This window comes from Pseudochaenichthys georgianus, chromosome 12, assembly GCF_902827115.2.
Source record: "Pseudochaenichthys georgianus chromosome 12, fPseGeo1.2, whole genome shotgun sequence".
NCBI classification, from domain to species: Eukaryota; Metazoa; Chordata; class Actinopteri; order Perciformes; family Channichthyidae; genus Pseudochaenichthys; species Pseudochaenichthys georgianus.
In genome coordinates, this window is record NC_047514.1 from 22,761,253 (window position 1) to 22,779,842 (window position 18,590).

The 18,590-nt window shown below is 44.3% G+C and overlaps 3 protein-coding genes across 3 annotated transcripts in view; 2 read left to right on the forward strand and 1 right to left on the reverse strand.

Moving 5' to 3' along the window:
- Positions 1-6,628, reverse strand: part of garnl3 (GTPase activating Rap/RanGAP domain like 3) — a 94,347-nt gene extending 87,719 nt beyond the window's left edge. The window contains exon 1 of the mRNA XM_034095359.2: positions 6,164-6,628. Coding sequence (XP_033951250.1) covers positions 6,164-6,261 — 98 coding nt within the window. The 5' untranslated portion in view covers positions 6,262-6,628. The remainder of the gene's footprint in view (positions 1-6,163) is intronic.
- A 4,804-nt stretch (positions 6,629-11,432) lies between these two features.
- Positions 11,433-12,161, forward strand: LOC139432847 (uncharacterized). Its single transcript, XM_071204923.1, has one exon. The coding sequence runs from the start codon at positions 11,433-11,435 to the stop codon at positions 12,159-12,161; it is 729 nt and encodes a 242-aa protein (XP_071061024.1).
- A 373-nt stretch (positions 12,162-12,534) lies between these two features.
- On the forward strand, positions 12,535-15,723 carry LOC117455891 (uncharacterized protein K02A2.6). Its single transcript, XM_071204924.1, is given in 3 exon segments — positions 12,535-12,557; positions 12,680-13,366; positions 13,368-15,723. Coding segments are annotated over 3 exon segments (3,066 nt in total).
- Positions 15,724-18,590: the final 2,867 nt, after the last annotated feature.

An 18,590-nucleotide genomic window follows, 5' to 3' on the forward strand; every position in this document is an offset into this window, starting at 1 on the left:
TTATCTCAAAGTGTTTGTTAGGCGCGTTACCAAATTAGACCATAGTAACATGTTCTCTTCACACACTGGCCTGTGTTCGCCTGGTGATAAAAGGGCTGTTCTGCTCTCCGCATGCCTTTCCTTACATTAACTACAAATGTTCTGTTATGGATTGACAAGAGAGCCCAGAGACAACATGCTGAGGTTAGTTTCCACCACATCAGAATGTCCTGATGTGGCCATGTTCTGATGTTTAGCATCTTCCTCTGTTGGAGCGTTTGTATGTGTGTTGCTTCTTAATGGGTTCTACTTTCTTTCAGATGTCCCTTTGTCTCTCTGCTTCTGTCTCTCAGAGTTATGTTTGTTCTGCCAGAGATTTATGTGACTCTTCAAGTGTCACTCACTGTGTAGCCCAATTTCATTCACTCACAATTAGTTTGGGCTCATTCTGTGAAGTCTGAGACGGACCAGAACCAAGAGTTCAGTGACAGGCGGAGTCGATATGCTACAATTGTTATGAACATTAATAGGAAAAGACATTCAATATCTGGATTTGTTATTCCTGGAGTATATCCAGATGCTTCATGACTGAAGGAGAAAGAACTTGCCCACAGTTGTGTGTGCTTGTTTTACCCACCAGCATGTTGTTGGATGGTGGGAGATTCTAGCGAGAGATATGGATACAACCAAATGTGTTGTATGCCAAGCACACAGCTGATGCTGCAGCCCCGCTCCTGCCGCTCGCTTGCGGCAGACCACGCTTGAACGTTTGCCGGGGAGACGCCTGGACACGGTGTCTACGAGCAGCAAGCTTTCAACAGCGATAGCTAAATGGGTAGCGGTGGCTTCAGCTTGCAGGACAATTAACATTGTGGAGGACGAGGCGCTGTGTGAGATCATTCGGATCGCATCCGACGTGTCGACTGCACATCACAGCGCATTGTTTTGACCCAAGGTGGGAACTTCAGTCTCATGCTTTGAGAGAGAGAGAGAGAGAGAGAGAGAGAGAGAGAGAGAGAGGGAGGTTCCAGGTTGTTGTGTTGAGAATATTCAGGAGAATATTTGTCATTGATCAAATGATAATAAACAAACATTTGCATAAAGCATATTTGTCCACTCATATGTTGATAAGAGTATTAAAAACTTGAAAATATTCCTCTAAGGTACATTTAGAACAGATACAAAATGTGCGATTAATTTGCGATTAATCGCGATTAACTATGGACAATCATGTGATTAAATATTTTAATCGACTGACAGCCCTAGAAATTTGCAACAGATGCAGAGATCTCTACCGTTTGCCGATGCCAACATAGTGCATACTATATGTTCCATCAGTACGCACTGCATACTGCCTACTAAACAAAAAGTTCAGTATGCCATCAGCCTTTTACTTCATGTGACTGGACACATGACTAACAGTCTGACCCGGCCTGCAGCTCTCATATCTCTCACAACTTCCAAACCAACATTATTACACTGACATCATACTGTGAATCTATTGGTCACTCTCAAGTCTGTAGACCAATACAAACTTAATTAGGTGACATATGACAGTTTATAGCCTGGCTCAAAATCTCTGCCATTGCCCAGCCTGTAGTGACGCAATGCATATAGGGAAATGTCATTATATCCAGTAAGCTCATGCCAAATAATCAGAAATATGGGCTGACCTAGTACAGCCAGTCATTTTTAGCATACAAAAAATACACACAGCATGCAGTTGAGCATGTCCATTAGGCTCACTTGCTAATATACATCCAGGTATTTTTCACATAGATAAAACCCACACATGTATACAGTTGGAAAGTACTTTGTCACCAACTTTACCTCATAATTTGTACGCATGGAATAAACACTTTCCAGATTCCAAACAGTCATTCCTTTTTACTCGATGCATTCTGATTACCATTTGGTTGTATTATGCAAGTGCTGGGTAATGTAGCCATAAACTGCTAGCTCTGAGCAGAGAGAAACTCACTTCATTTCAAAACTTTGAATAACCAACGCTGACTCATCATGTGACATCACCTGAGGCGATCTATTATGTTTTGTCAACTCCCACTGTGACCACACAATACTTAAAAAAATAAAAAACGTAAGCAGCAGAATTCCCTTCAGCTGGAGATATTTATGCTTTTCAACCACATCAAGGTTCTCGGTTCTTTATTTTGTCATACGAACATATCTACAGTTATGCCGATTAAATTCTTAGGTCACCGGCTTCTCCAACAGCGCAACACAATAACACAGACAGACAAATATAGTGCAAGTAATAGTAAAAGTAAATACAAAAATAAAAATAGTTTCAAAAAGTGAAATAGTGCAATTAGAGTCTATATGCAAGTTATTGGAATGGTATATTAGATAAATAGTTACTAAGTAGCAGATGAAAGTTATGGATGTTGTTTCAGCAGTTCAGTTGTTTAGCAGTCTTATTGCCTGTGGTATGATTTACTTTTGCAACATGTAACGTTAGTTTCTGAAGACATGCACAACTAACACTCTTAATGCAGGAAAGCATTACACTGCCATCACACACAAACATCATCAAATAGCCCCGTGAACAGACTTTGATGTGTACAATCGGTTGTTTTCCACATTATGCTCTGCCAAATGTGGTTACACAAAACTGTTGACATACAGCATGCACTGCAGATAGACATCAATATCAAACTAGGGCTGCACGATTTGGGGAAATAATCTAATTGCGATTTTTCTGACAGATATTGCGATTCGATTTGTGATATTTGTTTTTAAGCGACCCAACGGAAGGTTGGGTTCCGTTGGGTTGCTTTAAAGTCAAGCTTCAGTTTAAGATTCACCCTGTAATAGAAACATGTGATGGAGCATCACTAACCTGACTCAGATGCTTTGTTTCACCAGACCATCTAAAGCTCCATTGGAAGCCATTTGGAAAAGTATTTCAAAAATACTTGGCAGGTGATTGGATCAATCTGTCTATCACCTTCTATCATGGGCCACTTCTGATTGGTTAACAATGGCTGGTACATGTGGAGCACCTACGTTTATTAAAAATAATGTTTTTTTTATATCGCAGGCTTTGCGATTTGATAATCGCATCATTTAAAATCGCGATTTCGATTTAAAATCGATTAATCGTTCAGCCCTAGTTCAAACACGTGAAACCAGCACATCGGAGGGAAATGACCAATCGATCGGCAGCTTTCACCTGCAGCTCTGCAGATACCTGCTGTCAGAGAACTCCTGCCAACTGGCTGTCCACTCACTTTGTTAGATAAAGCTTAGTCACTGTGAAGCAGAGTCCAAAACACACTCAGAAATAATAATGTGATGCATGTGTTTTTATACTGAAGCAGATCAGCATGTAGAGATGAGCCCAGATCATGAGCATTCAACACTAACATTGTACATACTCTTGGATCCCCACACTAAAATGTCAGTGGTAATTAACAAAGTACATTTAATCAAAACCTAAATCTAAACTGTTGGAGAGAAACTCCCTCTGGAGGGAACATGGGGATTTTAGCCTTTGCAGACCATTTACATGCACAGAAACCTATAAACACACTACAGGAAAAGGAAACCCCCAAAAGCAGAACAAGGCCCCTTTAAAACGTCACTTAAAATAACATATTTCAAGGACAAGTTGGAGATTAGTAGTGATTTACATTTTGGAGCAAAACTTTTCTTATTCCTTATTTCCTGCCTTATTAATCATCTCACGTCCACTCAGATGTACCAGTAGAGCCTTTAGAAGGTCCAGACCCCTAGGTTGGGAACCACTTCCCCATGTTCCCCACTCCCCCCATATTTCCCATGTTGTTTTGGTGCTTAATCAAAGGACGCAGTATTTTCCTCCCTGTCTCTGAGACTGCTCCTGCAGCCTGGAAGAGAAAGAGGGCAGATCGATATCCAGATAAAAACCACCTCATGACATACTTCCACAGGCAAACACACGGAAACACTTCATCCAGTGTTAGTGTGTGTGTGTGTGTGTGTGTGTGTGTGTGTGTGTGTGTGTGTGTGTGTGTGTGTGTGTGTGTGTGTGTGTGTGTGTGTGTGTGTGTGTGTGTGTGTGTGTGTGTGTGTGTGTGTGTGTGTGTGTGTGTGTGTGAGTGAGGGTACTATGCGTGAGAAAGCACATTTCTAACATACTGTGTGTCTACAGATGTTACGTCCGTTTGGTCATGCACCTCTGCAGCACAATGAACTATACACAGAGTTCTCCCCAGCCCTTTTCCGTAAGTGTCTTTCATATCACGGAGAATCTATTTCCCCTGCAGTAGCACTCCAGGCTTGCCTCTGATTGATTGTGTGTTAAACTGCTGGTGTCTGAGAGACAGTCTGCCAGGAAGCTCTGCTCTATGACTCCGGGTCCGCGGCACGCAGACAAGAAGCGAGCATCTTCACCGCACAGGATAAATCAAGCTCATTACAAGAGATGTGTAATTTGAAAGTAAGTGTTTGGCACAAAGCTGGCCAAATCTCGCATTTGCACTTCATGTACACCTCCACAGATTGTCGGAAATAGCAGGAAATGAGAGTGGAGGTGGAAGAAAGGGAGACGATGTGATCGGAACAATACAGACAATCAGATCAGGATAATGAGAACTAGAGCTCCAAATGTTAAGGGGATTGAAAAGAAAATGTATTGGCCAATTGTTAGAAAAAAAGTAATTTTCTCAACAAAAATGCCAAACATTCTGATGGTTTAAACTTTAAAGTGATCAACTTTAGGCAGTCTTACACTTAAGTCAATTGAATATTTTTGAGATTCTTAAAGTAATAATGACAAAACCAGATATTTAAGAAGGAGATAACTGGTGACTGTTCACTAAAACATGTATAAAGGTGGCAGGTGTGCTTGGAAAATGGTGAATGGAGGCACTCACGAATGTGAGATCAAGTAACCACGAGAAAGTATGAATCCAAAAGCTTTTATTTTGGTGACTAAATACATTTTGGAGTGAAAGGATGACCTTCCTGTTCAAAACAAGAAATGTTTTGATTGTTATGTTGTACCTTTAAATGGGTTTGCAGATTTGTCCCTAACACTTTAGGTCACTGGGTTCAAATTGACCCATTAGGTCTACTACGTTTCCTTTACTAGTAGGCTACCAAATTGATATTTTGACCGAGTGTTAGTCAATATGTAACCTTAAAACCTTAATATGTAACCTTAAAACTGTCATAAATCTAGGGTTATTCGTCCAAAAACATCTGAATATGAAATTGAAAACTACACAAGATGCAGATTAGATACAGATTAGAGACCATAATGAGTAAACCGATAATGAGAATAAAGATGTGTTGCAAGCCAAAAGAAAACACACATGTCATCACAAGTTCTTGACAAACAATGCTTAGCCAGCGAGGAAGTGTTGTGCACAGCCAGTGGTTATGCAAAGAGGAAGGAAACAGTGTGAACTCAGTAAAAGTGAGAGCCTTTAAATAATGCTAACTATAACCACAGGACACAAACTGACACTATGTAGAAAATGTAGTGCATTAGGGACAACCAGTGTCATCCTGTTGGAGCTGCGCTCAGAATATCTAAAACACCTTCAGGAGGTTTGCCAAAAGAACACTCCCACCACGCTGAGAAGTCAACTCAGTCTGTGTTCCATCTATCACCCTGACCCCCTGTTATCACGTGTTTATCGCCTCAGGGTGTGTGTGCACTCACAGGTGTGCATTTAAACACTACAGCAGGAGATTTGATCCCAAGAATGTATACCTCCTGTAGGTGGAATTAAAAACTGCATATTCACAGTCGCTCTATTGCGCATTATTGGACAGCCTTCAGGCACTGCTGGTCCACCCAATGAAAACCAGATTTTGGCAATACAATTACGATTGACGGCGTCCTGCCACTCAGCAGCTTTGTCAACATTGCAGGTGCAGACAAATGTATCCGTGCGTAACGATTCCAAACACTGGAAATCAGAGCGCACGGTGTCAGGATACAAAAAAACCGATGAAATTAACACAATAAATTAGGCTTTTAGGTTCAAATCTGACTCCAATCTCTTCAAATGCAGGTTTTAAGAGCTACTAATGTATGCACACACACTGCTAAATCCCCAAATCCACAAGGTTAAAACACTCATGGCGTGGCTTCCTTTAAAGTGCCAGTTTCTGTGGGGTAGTCGAGCCTGTCCCAGACATAACATCGTAAAAAGACAGAGAGAGGTCCTACCTGGTAATCTCGAAGCTGCAACCCTTCCGAAGGAGCAGGGCTCTCTTCCGCATGATGCCTTTGTCTCTGCCGAGGAATACATTTTTATCTGAATTCATGGGTGCTGGGCGAGCAGGTAGACTCGTGGAAACGGCAGCGCCTTTTTTTCCAAAGGAGAAGAAAATAAAAAGTCCCAAAATGCGAGAGTGAAGGAGGCGGAGGAGAAACAGAGAGAAACGGGCTGGTGGGAAAAAAAGAGAGGTGGAAAAAAATCCTTTGACGCTCGGTCCGAGGAAAGTGATCTTGCAGACTTCCCCCCCCTCAGGCGAGACAAAATACGGTGTGGTTGGAGCTCTTAGAGGTGCATGGTGTCCGGGGAGGGGAATGTCTCCATGCGGGCTGTAATGCTGCTGCTGTCAACCTGAGAGACCGAGAGTCCTGATCCACTGATCCTGAGGAGTAGAGCCACAGCGCTCCTTCTACTGCTGCCCGGCACTGAGGGCTGTTAGATGGAGAGGGAGGGAGGGAGGGAGGGAGGGAGAGGGAGAGAGAGAGAGAGAGAGAGAGCAGCACTTCCTTAAACAATGCCCACAATTTAAGTCTGTCCTGGAACATTTTGTTTCCTAAATTCTCTATAGACATCGACAACTTATCAAATCATTTAAGAAAAATCTTTCCTTTATTGAATATTTGGGAATTTCCAATATTCTTTAATAGTGTAGTGATCACTAATTAACTAATTAACATAATTCACTCATGGAACTACAGGTTGGGGGTATTGTTTCCGCACGGACATATATGTTGTTGACTGTACTTATTGTGTGCCCTCCTTGCTTCTTCCTCTTTGCTTCCCCGGCTTCAAGCCGGCAACATGTGGTTTTCTGCTGTTCAATAAAGCCAACTTTGCACCTTCGATGCACCGCCTCTGACTCCCTCGGCACTACACTGGTGACCCTCCCAGAAGTTTCCGAGACTGAACCGAACATGGCTAGAAACGCAGTTTTTCTTCAACTGCCGGAGATTTTTGGAGACGTCCGTGGCTGCCTCGTGCACACGGACTGAGGCTCGGTGCGCCCTCCACGGAATGGCCGAGGACGTCGCTCGCCATTCCCACATCGTTTCGGCACTGGGAGACAGCAAGCCTTCCGACCACATGGAGACTATACGCGACCTGCTAGGTACGGAAGAACCCGATTTCTTGTTCATGGCACTGTTTCTTCGGGACATGCGGCTGCATGTCCAGACAGCGCTTGCTAACACGGCTAGTGTTGAGCCCCACGCTTTACCCTTGAGGTGCTGGCCCCGACACGCAGCGGCACCTTCCCTGGTAGAGGCACGCCGCCTAGCAGAGACTCTGGGGCCGACGACATCGAATAACGGCTAACAACGGCTAACAGCGTCAGCTAACGGCTAACAACGACAGCTACCGGCTAACAACGGCTAGCAGCTACCGACGACTAACAGCTAACGGCTAACGACGACAGCTAACGGCTAGCAGCTGACGGCTGACTGCTTCCATATATTAACATCTGACTGTTAACCCTTTTTGGTGGTGCCGGAGAGGAGGTTCGACCAAGCCTGGTTGACCTCGTGTGGATCCTCTCACAATTTCACCCACCTGTTTTGATCGTGGACAGGACGACCCTTTTGAGCTTTTTCCGGTGCCTGAGAGGAGGTTTGATCAGACGGTCGACCTCGTGTGGACACTCTTGCTTTTTCACCACCTCAACGGCGGTTTCGGACGTCGCCCATGCTTTAATCGGCGCCTGGGTGGCGCACTTCTGGACCCCGTCTCGCCTCGACAGTTTCGGACGTCGCCCATGCTTTCATCGGCCCATGGGTGGCGCGCTTCGGGACCCTGTCTGGCCTCTTCCCTCGCCTCGGCAACAGCTTCGGAAGTCGCCCACGCCTTCATCGTGCTACGATGACCTCGTAAGAACTCAGATGCTCGATTCCGTTTGCTTGGTAATATTCTTTATTGTAAATAAACCAAGCTATCCAATAATGACTACTAGGATCTACTAAGATTCTACATCGAATCACTAGATTCTACTCGGTCTTGTAACATGGTTCTCTGGTACGCAGGCATGGAGATAACGACAAGACAAAACAAACCAACACCAGACAAAGGGAGAGAAGGACTAAATATACACATTAGGTAATGGGACACAGGTGGACACAATCAGGGGCGGGAACAACAATCAGTCTAGCAGGTGCCACACGGACAGGAAGTGCCGACACCTGGAGAGAGAGAGAGAGTAGTAATTATCATCAAAAGACCGATAGACAAAACACTAAAACACAACAGCTAACAGGATACTAGCACTAAACCCTGACACATCGGCCGGTGGGTGGCACACTTTTGGACCCTGCCTGGCCTCTCCTCTAACCTTGGCTCACGGTTCGCCTTGACGGCGGCTTCGGACGTCGCCCACGCTGTCATCAGCACCTGGGTGGCGCACATCTGGACCCTGTCTCGCCTCTCCCCTGTCCACGGCTCCTTCCTCCCGGGGGGACTGCTCCTGCCTTCCGTGGATACCGCTCCTTCCTCCCGAGGACTTTGTGCCCGCTGCCGGGTAGCGCTCCTCCACGGCAGGGCCCAGGAGGTGAACTGGGACCTCTCCAAGTACCATTCCACACTCCATATTAGGTCTGTTCAGGGACTTGAACCGGCGATCCCCAACATCCCCAACTAAAAAACAACATTATTTTGTTTAATTTTTGGGATTATTTTCGAATATACTGCCATACTCATCCACACCTTATTAAATCAGAATATATACTTTTTATTTTTTTCAGAAATGAATTTAATTAGTTTGTTCGTGATCCAAAAAGTGCACTGGTTTGCTGGTACAGAACACAAGCTAATTGTGCTTTTGTTCTAAATGTATACAGACAGGCCTATTCCTTAGCATAGTCTTTTGTATTTGTAACGTGTTTTGGTTTTACCAATACAGCTATTCCAATTTTCAAAAGAAAGGTTTGTGGTGAGACTATCTGAGAAAAAGGTAGAACATGAGAGTACACATAAGTGCCTGTTTCTACAGCCTACAGCACAATGCACTGTTGTTGACGTCAATAATATGCATCTATATTAATTGTCTTTGTCTAACTTGTAGCTGGGAAATCTCAGGATATCACACTCAGAGTAGCAGGAGGGGAGACCTTGAAGCTGTGTTTACTCTGCTAAACCCTCGCTCTGCTGCAGGTGCACCCAGCTGTGGGTGCTATGGATTAGCTGATTAGCTCCAAATATATAAAGGTGTGGGTGGAGGTCTCATCCTGTGCCTCATTAGGGCCAGACGAGGAGGGGGATTCAGAGGGCAAGCCGAAACACACACACACACACACACACACACACACACACACACACACACACACACCACACACACACACACACACACACACACACACACACACACACACACACACACACACACACACACACACACACACACACACACACGTAAAAGTATAAAACATTTGTCCCCAATACAAAAGTTCCCTTTAACATAACCTGTTGTAATGACATTACTGTTTAATATAATAAAGAGTACAGTCTGCACCTGCCCTGCTTCAAATAAAATGTTTACTGAGATAACTTTTACGATTTGGCGCTGTAGGTAAAATGTAATGTAATTGACATTTAGCAGCTGAAGAGCCAGACATTTCCCTCAGGCGCAAACACAGGATAAAAATACAATAATGATAACTGCTAAATATGTTATCAATAATCAATTATCTGCCATAACATCTTAAAAGGCAATAATATGTCACTGTTGTTTATGGTGCCCCCAAGTGGCCAGAAAGTCTGTTAATGCTAGTTAACCTGAAAATGAGAATAATAGGGTCTCTTAAATTAAGGTCCCTACTTTGATCGGGAGATAGGCTACTCATGTGCATGTTGGAAGTTCTTATTTGTTCGTTTCACCTTTTCCATCCAATAGAAGAGAAGCTGATCACACACAGACACACACTGTCTAGCATGTGATGTCTGCCCGCTGTTTATATGAAGAATTCTCTCAACGTGACTCACACGCTCTGCATTCAGAGAGGCATATTTGTGTGATTGGAGAGACTTCAGATGTGTTGCTAAGACCATCTGACTCTCTGCGCTACAACAGCTCACCACATCTTCTCCATCTATGGTAACTCAGAGAGACGCCATAAAAAGATTCTCCTCTCACTAAAACCACTTTTCAATCTCATCGTGTCTTTACAGCAAGAGAAAGAGTTGAAATAAGACTTTCTTGTTAAGGTTTAACGTTAGAGACCCAGAATTTACTGTAATCTAGACTTCCATGAGGCAACATAGCAAGGATATTTATTTTGCTTACACAGTCAAATCTGGAGTGTTAATTTAACACTCTGAGATAAGGACCATATGTTCACTGGCTCAATATTCAAATTGACTTGATTGAAAGGGAAGTTTAAGTGTTAAATTAACACTTAAAGAGTCAATTTTAACACTGAGCCAGTGAACATATGGTCCTTATCTCAGAGTGTTAAATTAAGGCCCCGGCCACACGAGGACGATAACGGTCGTTTCCATTACTGTTTTGTGTCATATAGACCATTCGGCCACACTAGGACGACAGAATACGGCACTAAACGACTACGATAACGGGTCCCAAGGTGGATAGAACGGCATACGCAACGCTCTGGGGGGTGCAACGGCTCCGTGTGTACGCCCTATACGATCATTTTCTGATAATGATGAGGCAATAGCCCCGCCTCTCCCCACCTCTGCTGCTCACCCCCACGTCAAAGTAAACTGCACACTGAATTCAGATTATTTATCTTTCTCTCGATATGGACCTAAACGCGAGTGAAGTCTAATCTGACAGGACGGAGACACGCAGCTCTGCTCACCTGCAGCTCCTCCCGCTGTGATGCGGCGGTGAACGGAGCAAAACACACACTTCAAGTCAGATCATTCATCACCCTTAGCTATTTTAATTACTGTTGTAAGGTCATATCATTGCATGTTAGTTCACCAGTCCACTAGGTGGCACTGTGACCACGAAGTTGTTGCCGTTCCATAAGCATAAAAGAGGAACTGGGGGCTATGTTGTTATGCTAAGTATGTGATGAACCGGAGTTGCAATTCGGCGCTACCAGAAACAAATAAACTCCACTATGCTCACCAGAAGCCTCCTGTGAGTTACTACATAATGGCGACGAGGATAAAAGTACAGCAGATGCCTGGTGGAAATACACACAAATGAGCGACACTGTGGAGTGGCTACGTTAACGGCACCAAACACCGGACAGTGGTGTGAGCTAGAAGATGGCGGCGGCAATGGTAGGAAACACCGCTCCTTCTGATAGTCAATCCCAGACGTGGGAGGAATATTGTGAGGTTCTCCAATATTTCTTTGAAGCTAATGAGATCGAAGATGCAGGTCGGCAGAAAGCTATTTTGCTCAGTTCAGTTGGCAGTCAGACTTACAGCCTTATGAGGGATCTTATCAGCCCGGCGAGGCCAGGAGAGAAGACGTTTGATGAGCTTGTTCAGCTGCTGAAAGACCATTTCAACCCCAAACCCAGTGAAATTGTACAGCGCTACAAATTTAACTCAAGAAGTAGGAAGCTGGGGGAAACAGTCATGGAGTATGTTGCTGTGCTAAGGAAATTAGCACAAGATTGTAACTATGGAGAAAAGTTAACAGAAATGCTGCGTGACAGGATGGTCTGTGGGATTGGGGAGGATCGCATACAACGGCGATTGTTGTCAGAGCCGGATTTGACCTTCGACAGGGCACTGAAGCTGGCCCAGGCTATTGAGACAGCCAGCAAGAATGTGAGAGACTTACAGTCATTGGAGTCAGCACCCTCGCACATGAGAGCACCTGAGGCAGTGCACAAGATGACGGCAAGGCAGAGCCCCAGTGAGCAGCAGCACCAGCATAAGGCTTGTTACAGGTGTGGCAGTGAGCAGCACATAGCTGGGGACTGTAGGTTTATTAAAGAAACCTCACAAGTGTGGGAAGATAGGCCATATTCAGAAAGTGTGTAGGTCAAAAGGCTCAGTTAGTGCTTCACAAGCAAAAGGGGGTGGAGTATATCAGAGATATAAGCATGTGAAAACTCAGGGAGCAAACTATGTCAGCCAGGGGGAGGGCGAAAAAGATGACATAGACACAGATGAGGTCATGTTCACTTTGTACAAAGTGGAGGACATAGACATACCGGCAGAGGAGCCATTTATAGAAACACTGACTCTTAACGAAACTGAAACACAGTTTGAAGTAGACTCAGGATGTGGGGTAACAGTGGTGAACCACTCAGTGTACAAAACCTTATGGAGGGGAGAAGTACCAGCCCTACAACCCTGCAGAGTGAGACTCAGAACATACAAAGGACATAGGGTGAATGTTTTGGGAGCAGCTATGGTAAAAGTGCAGCACAAACAGTCAGTAAAGAACCTACCGGTGGTAGTTGTGCCAGGGACGGGCCCTAGTCTATAGTTGGCAGGAACTGGATTAAGAAGCTAGGTTTGCAGTGGAGACCGGAAAGACAGATTCACCATGTCAGGGAAGAGACATTGGAGGAGGTACTTGGGGAATATGAGGAGGTTTTCAAAGAGGAACTAGGGAAATTTAAAGGGCCCCCAGCTAAACTATATGTGGACAAGGAAGCAACCCCCAGGTTTTTTAAAGCTAGACCGGTCCCGTATGCGATGAGAGGAAGGGTTGAGGCCGAACTGGACCGTCTCCTAGCCCAGGAGATAATTGAACTGGTAAAATATGCAGAGTGGGCAGCGCCTGTGGTACCGGTGTTAAAACCAGATGACTCAGTAAGGTTGTGCGGTGATTACAAACTGACTGTAAATCGAGTATCAAAACTGGAGCAGTATCCAATTCCCAGAATTGAGGATTTGTTTGCCAACCTGTCAGGTGGACAGAAGTTCACAAAGCTAGATCTCAGTCATGCATATCACCAAATCCCTTTGGATGAAGCAGCAAAAACACATGTGACCATAAATACACACAAGGGCTTGTTCACGTATAAAGTGTTACCTTTCGGAGTATCATCTAGCCCAGCTGTTTTTCAACGGACCATGGAGGGACTGCTACAGGGCATCCCTAGAGTGGCAATATTCTTGGATGACATCCTGCTGACAGGGAAAGACGACAAAGAGCATCTGCAGACTCTTGTCCTTGTGTTGAAACGGCTACAGGAGGCCGGTCTCAGGCTCAAAAGAACCAAGTGTTCGTTCATGAGTGATGTTTCTAGGTCATAAGGTGGATGCTACAGGACTGCACCCTGTGCATGAGAAGGTGGAAGCCATCAAGGATGCACCCACACCTTCAAATGTGACAGAGCTCAAAGCATATCTAGGACTGTTAAACTATTATAACAAGTTCCTGCCCAGTCTGTCAACCATCCTTGCTCCAGTGCACAAACTGCTAAAAAAAGACACAACGTGGCAGTGGTAAGATGCACAACACACAGCGTTTGAAAAGTCAAAAGACATAATGCAGTCAGCTGAAGTGTTGGTGCATTATGACCCAGAGAAGGACATTGTGCTATCATGTGACGCATCACCATATGGACTAGGTGTTGTGCTCTCACATCGCATGTCAGATGGAACTGAAAGACCCATTGGATTTACATCACGGACATTAAATGCTGCAGAGAAAAACTACTCACAACTTGACAAGGAAGGACTGGCCGTGATTTTTGGAATAAAACGCTTCCACAAGTACATCTATGGACGGAAGTTTACTATAGTGACGGATCACAAGCCCCTGTTGTCACTTTTCAGTGAGATGCGAGCAGTACCCCAAATGGCATCACCGAGGATCCAACGTTGGGCCGTGAGCTTGAGAGCCTATGAATACACCATAGTGTACAAAGAAGGGAAGTACCACAACAATGCAGACGCACTGAGCCGCCTGCCCCTACCAGAGAAACCTGACCTGGGGAGGCCAGAAGAGAGGGTTCTCATGCTGGAGAGTTCTGACATCACACTTGTGACTGCTGACCAAGTGAAAGTATGGACAGACAAGGATCCAGTACTCTCACGGGTGCGGGAATTGGTCAACAGAGGCTCGTCATCAGAATTAAAAGAGATTGAGTTTGGCCCTTATGTAGTGAGGAAACATGAACTCAGTATCCAAAATGGGTGTGTGTTGTGGGGCGCAAGAGTTATTGTGCCAAAGCCAGGCCAAGAAAGTGTTTTGAGACCGCTTCATCAATGCCATCCAGGAGTGTCCAGGATTAAAGCACTGGCTAGGAGCTATGTATGGTGGCCAAACCTCGACAAGGATGTAGAGGATACTGTCAAGTCCTGTATAACATGTCAAGAGCACCGAAATGTTCCGGCACCAGCTCCGTTACACCCCTGAGATTGGCCTGATAAGCCCTGGAGTCGTATTCATGTGGATTATGCTGGGCCATTCATGTTTTTTGTGCTCATCGATGCACACTCAAAATGGATGGATGTGGTTCCATTCAATTCTGCCACTTCAGCCACTACAATTGAGTGCCTGCGTACCAGTTTCAGTAACCATGGACTGCCTGAATTGTTGGTGTCTGATAATGGCACCTGTTTCATCAGCACAGAGTTCGAAGATTTCCTGAAAAGAAATGGTATCCGTCATGTGACCTCGGCACCCTATCACGCCTCCAGTAACGGGTTAGCAGAGAGAGGGGTACAGACATTTAAAAGGATGATGAACATTTTTCCAGAAGGCACACTGACAGCCAAGTTAGCCAGAGTGTTATTTAGTTATCGTGTGACTCCTCAGACTACAACAGGTCTGTCACCAGCAGAGCTGCTTCTCGGGAGGAAGCTACGTTGCTGTTTGGATTCAATTCATCCAGATCTGTGCATGAAGGTGAAAGAAAAACAGGAAAGACAAATAAGAGATCATGACAAAAAGGCAAAGGGGCGCTGGTTCAAAACAGGAGACTCAGTGCTGACGAGAAACTTCAGTTTTGGACCCAAGTGGATTCCAGGAATCATAGAGTCAGTGACAGGGCCAGTGTCATATACAGTGATGCTGGGTGATGGGAGAGTAGTCAGGAGACATGTGGACCAGATTCATGCTCACCACCAAAGACCAGAAAAAGACCATGAAAGACAACAGACTGACTCGACTCAGCTAAGTCAGGCAGTCGAAAAAGGAGAGACATGGCAGGACGTTGAGAATGTGGTGCTCAGTGGGGACGAGTTGGAAGAGCCAGCAGCTACAGAAGCTGCAGCAGCAGAGAAGGTCCATGGCACTGTGGAAAATACAAGTCCAGGGAAGAGACAGTCAAAAAGAGAGCCAGCAGCTACAGAAGCTGCAGCAGCAGAGAAGGTCCATGGAACTGTGGAAAAAACAAGTCCAGGGAAGAGACGGTCAAAAAGAGAGCCAGCAGCTACAGAAGCTGCAGCAGCAGAGAAGGTCCATGGAACTGTGGAAAAAACAAGTCCAGGGAAGAGACGGTCAAAAAGAGAGCCAGCAGCTACAGAAGCTGCAGCAGCAGAGAAGGTCCATGGAACTGTGGAAAAAACAAGTCCAGGGAAGAGACGGTCAAAAAGAGAGACTAAGTTACCCAGTTACCTTAAAGACTTCCAGCTGAGCTAAGAAGGGAATAGATAATACTGTTGTGAGTCATCCGTTAGGTTTAATAACAAATTTGTTACAGTGTTACAATGTTCCTGTTGGATGTATATAACCTGCTTGAGGGGAAGGGGATGTTGTAAGGTCATATCATTGCATGTTAGTTCACCAGTCCACTAGGTGGCACTGTGACCATGAAGTTGTTGCCGTTCCATAAGCATAAAAGAGGAACTGGGGGCTATGTTGTTATGCTAAGTATGTGATGAACCGGAGTTGCAACTCGGCGCTACCAGAAACAAATAAACTCCACTATGCTCACCAGAAGCCTCCTGTGAGTTACTACAATTACCTCTCAAACTACCTAAACTAGTTATAAATATGTTTATATTTACTGTCGGCCGGGTCACTCATTACTGGATCAGCTGCTGCATGAGACAGACACTGACGCTGTCCGAAGAGAGGGAGGAAAAAGAGAGGCTCCGTGTATTTTATTATTATATTATATAGAGTCGTTATTCATTTGTTTTAAAGTTCAATAAATAACAAAGAAGACCTTTGACCAGCACTTTTATAATTTTGTCCGTAAGATTTCAACTTTAATACACGTTGACTGGCGAAAAACTGCCCGGTTCCCTCGGCCCCCACCGCGGAGAATAAACAGAAGGGCAACCATGACACCCATGCTTCTTCGCTGCTTTTGTGGAGGAAGTTACAGCGCCACGTACAGGCTCGGCATATGTACTGCAGCTTTTCCAGCGGTTGGAGCTAAACGGAGCTGTCTCGTGTGGACGGAAACTTTCCGGTGTCTATTGCGTGTGGACGGAAGCCTTTTTGCGATTGCGATTGCGTTTGCGTTTTACCGTTATCGTCCCCGTGTGGCCGGGGCCTAACACTCCAGATTTGACTGTGTACATATGTTTTCCAAATCAATACCATCTAATAAAAATGCATTCTCAGGTGGAGTGCAGCAGTGAGGTTATGCAATGCTCTTTTCTGTATTTAATGAACATGGAGGACACTGAAAGGCCTTGTGGGGTTGCAACCTTCAGCACGTCTGAAAAAAGCCTGGAAATATTCTGGCTTTGTGTCACTGTCATGGGCGTAGGAAGCATCCTGAATGTGGGGGGGACATTTAAAAAATATATATATTTCCTGTATTCTGGTGCATTTTAACAGGTGGTTTGATACTTTTATGTGGCTATACTAGCATGAGGAAAATTATGGGTACATTTTGTTATTTCATCCAGTAGTAAAGAAAGGAAACATATTTGATTATTAATTCAGAGCTGTCTTTGAATTAATAAAAAGCAGTTTAAATGCCCATTTTTTGTACATTTATATACAACAATAAATATTTGTGAGTGCATTGAGAGATATTGTTGTGGAGAGTCATTTATATATAAATCGCAAAATACATTTGTGAATCCTTCTGTGAGCATTTATTAATATTGAGACTGATCTGACTCCATACCGATGTTAAGTTCACCTAGGAATGGTATCATTGACTTAAATGTTGCTCTTCTGTCTATATTGGTCATATGATGCCCCTTGCCTGAAATGCTTCCTGTTCAATATCCCCACTGATTTCCTTAACATTCTGGGATGAGAGTCCACTTCACAATGTACTCTAAACTGTCATTTCCCTTTCATCACTCACCTCAGCAACGGACCTCTCTCCACTGTCCCTGTGTTCTGCCTCTGACTCACTCTCAAGCGCCTAGATGTCAAGAGAGGTGGTGAAGTGATCATTATTTATTGAGCAGTATACTCTTTCACATTGAATCATAACAAGTCATACTGAATGTAAATACAACTGACTCAAAAGTAAGTCCCAGTCTGTGACCTTGGACATTTTGAAGACTCAAAGTCCCAAGCAGTAGGTAAAATATTAGCTAGTCTATGTAACGTGTACAGAAAATAAACAGTTAACTGAATACTGGGATGGAAATTGCCTATAAGCACTCAGTAAAACATAAACACACACACAAAGCTTCTGAATGATAAGAAGTATAATTAAAACATAATGCACATTACCATTTTGAGAGAGAGTACCGAAGTTAAAGAACTCAGAAAATAATCTCTTATCGAACTGAGGCTCCAGTAAAACACACTGACTGCGTCTCTACATGGACATCAGTAAGCCGTTTATGAGTATTATCCCAGTTATGATCATATTGGGGATATGGTGTTTACATAAGCACAGAGAGATCGGGTTATTCATGTTCCCTGTTTACATGATAAATACTAGTAACCTGGCATTTCGATGCCTTTTCTCATCTAAACTACTCAGTATTTATCTCTCTATCATGACATAAAGACGAAACTCCTCCGCCGCCATCACTGTTAACTGATTAACTGCTACCAGCTGATGACTTACTTTCCTCTTCTTTTAAAACAATGTTCTTATGTCCATGTTGTCTGGGGGAGAAAACATATCAAACCAAGAGATCGTCAGCTTTGATTTTCGCTGTATTAACAATGTCCTGAACACTTGGTGTGTGTGCCTTACCTCTTCTACCGGCATCGCTTCATACAACAGATCTGAGCTGTCCAACTATACAACACTCCTTGAACATGCGCGCGCTATGGGAGAATCTGCCTTGGTACAAAGCAGCAGTGAAAACATGGTACGGAGTTTCATTGATTTGGGCATTCTCTCAATAAGCAAGTGGAATGGATTTGATAGTGAAGCACTGACACAGCGCTCTACAGAGTGCGGCGAGTGGATAGACCGATTCACGGACTTTCCACATGGTAAAAGTGGGGGGGTCTAAACTAATCATTTGAAAAAGTGGGGGGGACTTGTCCCACCCTCATATAATGGCTGCGACGCCCATGGTCACTGTCGGCTAAATTAATAAAACTACATCTGAGTATTGCTGCTTTTAGGT